The 7256-nt window shown below is 36.7% G+C and overlaps 1 protein-coding gene across 1 annotated transcript; it reads left to right on the top strand.

Annotated features, from left to right (window-relative positions):
* Nucleotides 1–2158: 2158 nt before the first annotated feature.
* On the top strand, nucleotides 2159–6559 carry LOC140877674 (auxin efflux carrier component 7-like). The gene is made up of 6 exons (XM_073281229.1): nucleotides 2159–3699; nucleotides 3812–4097; nucleotides 4201–4286; nucleotides 4944–5101; nucleotides 5685–5761; nucleotides 5854–6559. The coding sequence occupies exons 1-6, from the start codon at nucleotides 2427–2429 to the stop codon at nucleotides 5918–5920; spliced, it is 1947 nt and encodes a 648-aa protein (XP_073137330.1). The 5' UTR covers nucleotides 2159–2426; the 3' UTR covers nucleotides 5921–6559.
* The last annotated feature ends 697 nt before the right edge of the window (nucleotides 6560–7256 follow it).

Here is a 7256-nt window from a genome sequence, read left to right as displayed (position 1 = left end):
TATAAAGGAGAATTGAACTCTTGTCTCTTTACTATGAAGTGGATACATAACCATTGAGCCAAAGACTACTTGATTTTGAATGCATGTTACTTTAACAAAAATTGTATCTAAATATTAATGTTTTTTTCCAGTGATTATATTTATCGGTTCGGAATGAATTTTTATTTTGTTTGGATTGTTTTGTTTTTATTAGTATTTACATATGATAATTGATATATTGTTTTGGACGATATTTTTGTCTATATTATATTTCTAAAATTCATGAATATTATATTAAGCTTTGAGGGCATCATTTTTTGTTCTCGTTTCAGGTCTCAAAATTTCAAGTTTGACACCGGTATACATCATCGTTATAAAAAATTTAACACCGTAATTTTCGATACGATATATGATATAAGATTTTTAATACTGTACACAAGTCCTAGTTAAAACTAAAACGTGATAATCTAGAATTGAAAAACAAAAAATCGCATATGACCAAATTTGCAATTTTTTTTTAATTTATATATATACTTTTAAACACTCGTTTCACATTGGTATATGAATTTTTATGTTACTACTGTTCATTCGATTTGACTCATAAATCCTAATATAAGACAGAATTAAACTAAAACAAGAAATGGATGGGTGATTTAGGCGAGAGAAGCGTGGAAAACGAATATTTTAAAACATTTCGTCACTGGTGAAAAAAAAGTCAAAAGCATGGTTGGACTATTAAAAAGAGCTTATTGTGGGGAAAAAAAAACACCCTTACTTTTTAGATGATTAATATTAATACTGAAAGAATTCAAAAGTTTTTGATTGTTTTTTAATTAATCTGAAATTATCCTCAAGAAAAATTTTGGGTCCTTGTAACTACACTACATGATATTTATGCATTTCGTTTCAAATTTATTTTACAAAAAATTCTAAATTGTTATTTTTTTATTAAAAAAAATCTAGATTGTTAGGAAAAAAAAAAAAAAGGAAAATTTTCCCATGAAAAGATAGGGAATTGAGGCAAATAAATGTGATCAAACAGAGACTTTAAAAATAGACTTCAATTTGTTAAAACAGACGGCATACGCGATCCAAAACGTAGGAGCGCATGTACTTAGGTAGTATTCAGGAGAACTTTTAGGAAGTAATTTTGAAAGTTTTTTTCACAAAATCTGAGAATTGATTCCTAGAAGCTCTCCAAATGTTGGTATCACACTTTTACTAATTTCATATTTGAAATTTTATGACCAAAAAGTTGAGAATTATTTTCTATAAACTCTCCAATATTAATATCATACTTCTACTAATTTCATGTTTGATCAAAAAAATTTAATGCTCCTTGCCTCAAAAAAAAAAAAAATTAATGCTCCATGAAAAACCTTTTAGTGCTGGTTTATTTATCAACCATGTTTACGCTGAGAATTTTTCCAGTGTTTGGTTCAAGACAACTTAAATAAAATTAAAAATATATACTTTCACGCTTAGGTACCGTTTGGTATAAGTACAATTAGTACTTGTACAAGTTATACAATCCAATCTCGCGTTCTTCTCATCATATTATTTATTCATCTATTAATTATTTATTTTACATCAATCAAATCATTAATAATTTATCTTACATCAATCAAATCATTAAATTTAAATTACTATATTACCCTTATAAATAATATTTTTCATATTTTATTTATTCTCAAAAGGACAAAATGATAATTTATATTTTAAATATAAAATTCAATCAATCAAATCCAATAAACTATAATATATCAATCAAATCAAATACTAAATTAACTATCATTTTCTATTTATTTTATATTACATTATATTACTTATCCAAATACTATTTATCCTATCCTCGAACCAAATGGTGTCTTAGTCAATTACCTTTAGCTAAGCACACTCAAACTCATATAAACAAGTGTTTGAGAGAATTTTTAAAAATCACTTCTTAGTTTTTTATTAACAAAATTTCAAACGAAAAACAGAAAAGTATTTTTTAGAAGCTCTTTCAAATACTACCATAATATCCTTCATCACGATCAACACTCTTGAACTCGACGCTCTATGGAACCGATTAACCCACTCGGTTTGCGGCACCGGTTCGATTAGTTCGATCCAAAACATGCTTCACCACATATATAAATATACAACAGCAAATGGCCATCATGGTCAGTAACTTGCCCTACCTTTAGTTACCTTCCCCTCTCTCTCTCTATAAGTACTTCGAGAGATTCACTCCACAGCTTCTGCAACAAGGACTACTCACTTCTGTTTTCCCTACAGAAAAAGAACACAAATTCCTTCAGTCAGCGATGATTCTATAACGGGTTTCGTTTCCCCAATCTGCCCTTTTCCTCCTCTATAAATCATCCCCAATCGCCAGAGAAAGGGAAAAAAAAAGTGTTCATTTTTCAATAACTTTGGTGTAGTTTTCTTGAAAACCAGAGAAAATGATCAGCGGGCATGATCTCTACGTTGTTTTGACGGCCATGGTGCCGCTGTACGTGGCCATGATACTGGCCTACGGCTCGGTCCGGTGGTGGAAGATCTTCACGCCGGATCAGTGCTCCGGCATCAACCGATTCGTGGCGATTTTCGCCGTCCCGCTTCTCTCGTTCCACTTCATTTCCTCCAACAACATTTACGCGATGAACTTCAAGTTCATCGCTGCTGACTCTCTGCAGAAGGTCATCATGCTGGTGGTTCTTACCCTGTGGGCGAATTTCACCAAAAATGGCAGCTTGGAGTGGTCTATCACCATCTTCTCCCTCTCCACTCTCCCCAACACGCTGGTGATGGGGATTCCGTTGCTGATTTCCATGTACGGGGAGTATTCGGGAAGCCTCATGGTGCAGGTTGTGGTGCTCCAATGCATCATCTGGTACACTCTGCTGCTGTTCCTGTTCGAGTACCGCGGCGCCAAGATGCTGATTATGGAGCAGTTCCCTGAGACCGCAGCTTCCATTGTCTCCTTCAAGGTGGAATCCGATGTTGTCTCTTTGGACGGGCAAGATTTTCTTGAAACGGACGCCGAAATCGGGAACGATGGGAAGTTACATGTCACTGTGAGGAAATCGAACGCGTCGCGGCGTTCGCTCGGGCATGGCTCGTTCACTGGTGTGACTCCGAGGCCTTCGAATCTGACTGGAGCTGAGATTTATAGCCTGAGTTCTTCGAGGAATCCGACTCCGCGGGCTTCTAATTTTAATCATTCTGATTTCTACTCGATGATGGGATTCGGCGGGCGGCTGTCGAATTTCGGGAACTCGGACACGGGGAGATTGTCGAACTATAACATGGGTGATATGTACTCTGTTCAGTCCTCCAGGGGGCCGACTCCGCGGCCGTCGAATTTCGAAGAAAACTGTGCTCCGGGGGGTCTAGTTAGTTCCCCGAGATTCGGACACTATCCGGGGAAGAGTGTTCCTGGTTCTTATCCTGCTCCTAACCCGGAGATTTCCTCCGCCGTCCCGAAAACGGGGAAAACCCATCAGTCCCAGGTCCAGCAACAGGGGAATAAACCAGGCCACGACGCGAAAGAGCTTCACATGTTCGTGTGGAGCTCTAGCGCTTCGCCTGTGTCCGAAGGCCGCGGAGCAGGCGGCTTGCACGTGTTCGGAGGGCAGGATTTCGGTGCTTCCGAGCAGTCCGGGAGATCTGAACACGGAGCCAAGGAAATCAAGCTGTTGGTCTCCGATAACCCTCAAAATGGGGAGAATAAAGGTGATTTGTTTTTACTGTCAAATCCATTGTTGTGAACTGAGCCGTTTTGTTAATCTTTTTTCACCAAGGTGTTTGATTATTTGCATTTGTGGGATTTTTTTTTATACTTAAGGCGTCCCTCCAACCGGGCACTTTGGTGGGGAAGACTTCAGCTTCAACGGCGGAGGAGGCAGAGACAATGACGACAGAGAGAAAGACGGTCCCCCGGGGCTTTCGAAACTCGGGGGCAACTCCGCCACCGAGCTCGACCCGAGAACCGCCGGAGGAGGCGTGAAATCTCTCCCCCCGACAAGTGTCATGACTCGCCTAATCTTGATCATGGTTTGGCGTAAACTTATCCGCAACCCCAACACATATTCCAGCCTCATTGGTCTCATCTGGTCCCTCGTCTCCTTCAGGTAAGTTGTTCATTCGATCACAAGGGGTTTTAACATTCAAATTCCATACATGAATAGACCCGTGATTGGTTAACGTATACGAGGATGTTTTTCTCATCAACAGGTGGGGCGTGCAAATGCCTAAAATCGTAGCGCAGTCTATCTCCATTCTCTCTGATGCCGGCCTCGGAATGGCTATGTTTAGCTTAGGTAAGTATCCTATTCCCACACATCCTTGAACTTGTGATTGCCCCCATGACATTTAAAGAAATAACCGCGGTCCCAAAAAAACGACCATATTTACTTTTAACAAACGAAACTGTCATTTTTTCCGAAAAATTTCATGTCTAAAACCAACGTCACTTGTGTGAATGCCTACTTATTTTAGGTACATACTTTTTCTTGAAATTTCATTCCTTGATTGTTGACGACTCCCTATATGATGCTTTGATACTCTTTATTCTTTGAACACTCCAATTTATGACTTGGACACCGATTGATTTGGCCTGGCATTCTTGCTTGGTTGCACAATGATTTCACTCTCTTTTCAGTGCTAAATTTATGGCCACTCATCTTTCTCACACACCTCAAACGTTATCCACAAGTGTTACTCAAGAATTTATTGCTTGCTATGAACCATCCGACATATGGGACCCGACGATAATGGGCACCCCTTTTCTCAGTCGGGCACTAGCTCTACACCCTGGGTGGGTCTATAGCACAGCGGCCACGTATCATATTATTATTATTATTTTCGAAATCCAACCTTTAAATCCTTCGTCTTAAGTAGTTGGCGTCAAATGATGATCTAGTTTCGTGATTAGCGTCTAACGACGTATGATTTAAGTTTTCCCCGTGTTTCGACAGGTTTGTTTATGGCCCTCCAGCCGAAGCTGATCGCGTGCGGGAACACGGTGGCGTCCTTCGCCATGGCGGTGAGATTCCTCACCGGCCCGGCGGTAATGGCGGTGGCCTCCATAGTGGTTGGTCTTCGTGGTACCCTCCTCCATGTCGCAATCGTGCAGGTGACTTTTGCTTTCTCATTAAACTTCTGCATTTAAAAATAATGGTCCAATGTAACACATATTATAAGGACATAATTAGTAATTGAAAGTTAATATAATTTTTTATAAAAAAAAAACACTCCAATTTAAAGTAAAACTTATTTTATTTTTGTTATTCTTGTTTTAGGGTCACGAGATTTTATTAATTTGGTTGATTTCGATATATAAAATAACTCCACCTCTAAGATAATAATTAAAAAAAAATCGTCTAAACCAAAACCAAAGTTAACAAAGAGATGGTCTCTATCCAACATGTGAAAGATCCAAAGGGTTCAAATTTCGCACACCATGTGGTCTCGGGACCATGCACAACTTGTAGGAAAAAAAAGACGAAAATGTTGGGCAATTTTAAAATAATGTCGGAACTGTATATTGACATTAAAATATGCTTTTTATTATTTCAAAATTTTATAATTTCTGTATGATTATATATTTAAATATATCATGTATGTAATGTATGTAGACGACATAATTATTGAATTCAAAGCCATTTGACCTGCTGAATACTGTGTGATGTTTTCTGTCATTTGTGCTTATCCAATAGGCTGCACTCCCACAAGGGATTGTTCCATTTGTGTTTGCCAAAGAATACAATGTCCATCCAGCTATACTTAGCACTATGTGAGTACATTTTGAATAACTAGTCTAGATTTAATTTGTATATAGTACAAGTGTGTGTGTTTACTTATATTTTTTTATGTTTATAATTTCAGGGTTATTTTCGGAATGTTGATCGCGTTACCGATCACTCTGGTCTACTACATACTGCTTGGATTGTGAAGCTCTCGAGTCACGGATTGGGAGATCGAAATAAAGGTATCTTTAGTGGCTAACGTTGGATTCGAGGGATGAGACAACTCAGTGTAGTAAATATTTACTTCTTCCATAGGAAAATTAACTTAAGGTGCGTTTGGATTAAAGTTATCTGAAAAAATGGTCTCTAAGACCATGGTTTCAGATCTTTTTGACCTGTTTGGATGAATTTACTTTAGACAAATGTATCAGTAGTAACGATAGATTCAAAATACACTCGATATGGGTGTGAGTTTGAAATCTGTTTACGATCCGAATCTTCTCGTGCAAATTGAAACCATACATCCATCGATCCAAATGAAACTGAAGAAGGTTATCTGTGGAGGAAATTTATGTGGACTAGCTCAACACAAGGGGAGACAAGGGAGAGGAAGACATGGAAGGATAAAATAATATCAGAAGGACAAATTTCCCCACAATCATTCCTCGTGTGAACAATTTTTTTTAGGTTTTTATATATTTTACTATATGCTTAGGGAATTGGGGTCTTGAAGGGTGAGAAAAATAAATTTTGCTTTATGTTTTTCGTCACTTTCTTTGGCCTTGTACGTGTAGGTGTTATTAATTAGTTGTTGGTTAATGTAATTTGTATCGTTTGTCGTTTTACTCGACTTTGTAAATTACCTTTGTCCTTTGGATGTTATCGATAAAATGGTTTGGTGGTAAATCATATTTTATTTACTTTAGAACGTGAAAATGATTCTCTATATATTAAAATGAGTGAGCGCTACGTGACTCCAACTTATAATATATAGTTAAAACTGATTTTAATCCCAAAAAAAATTGATTTTAATCCAAAAAATTTATTCTAAACATTTTGAAATTTTATCTGGATTATATCTCTTATATCAGCAGTTTCACGATTGACTCTATCATACAAATTTGTTTAGCATGATTAATTACGGTTGAGTTTATAGTACAAATTTGTTTAGTATGATTTACAAATATGATACGCATAAAATTATGTATCACCCAAACAAAAAACACGCAAGGATAGTGTATTTTTAGATATAATAAATTTTAAAATACACACATTTTAGTTAACTAATTTGTCAAATGGGGTTTTTGTAGTTTATACCAATTATTATCCCCATACTATTTAATATCTCACGTTGTCAAATTAAATGATGATCATATTCTCGATTTTTCCACTTATCTTGCACTAGCTCACTTCCCCACTTATGTTTTTTAAAAAAAAAACTCACTACCCCACTAAACAAACAAGATCTTTTACTTAAATTTTTGAACTATAATGGCAATCAAGTTTGTACCTTTTCACGCATGTTTTTATATTTTAAGTACA

Source organism: Henckelia pumila, chromosome 2, assembly GCF_033568475.1.
Source record: "Henckelia pumila isolate YLH828 chromosome 2, ASM3356847v2, whole genome shotgun sequence".
Classification (NCBI taxonomy): Eukaryota; Viridiplantae; Streptophyta; class Magnoliopsida; order Lamiales; family Gesneriaceae; genus Henckelia; species Henckelia pumila.
Note: the sequence above shows the minus strand (reverse complement) of the source record. Positions and strands in the feature narration are given on the sequence as shown.

Bases quoted from the DNA above. Each gene is read 5' to 3' on its own strand.
- LOC140877674 (XM_073281229.1), top strand. From the start codon at position 2,427: ATGATCAGCGGGCATGATCTCTACGTTGTTTTGACGGCCATGGTGCCG. The intron at 4,287-4,943 runs GTAAGTATCCTA...GTGTTTCGACAG, and splicing joins AATGGCTATGTTTAGCTTAG to GTTTGTTTATGGCCCTCCAG. The intron at 5,762-5,853 runs GTGAGTACATTT...TTATAATTTCAG, and splicing joins CCAGCTATACTTAGCACTAT to GGTTATTTTCGGAATGTTGA.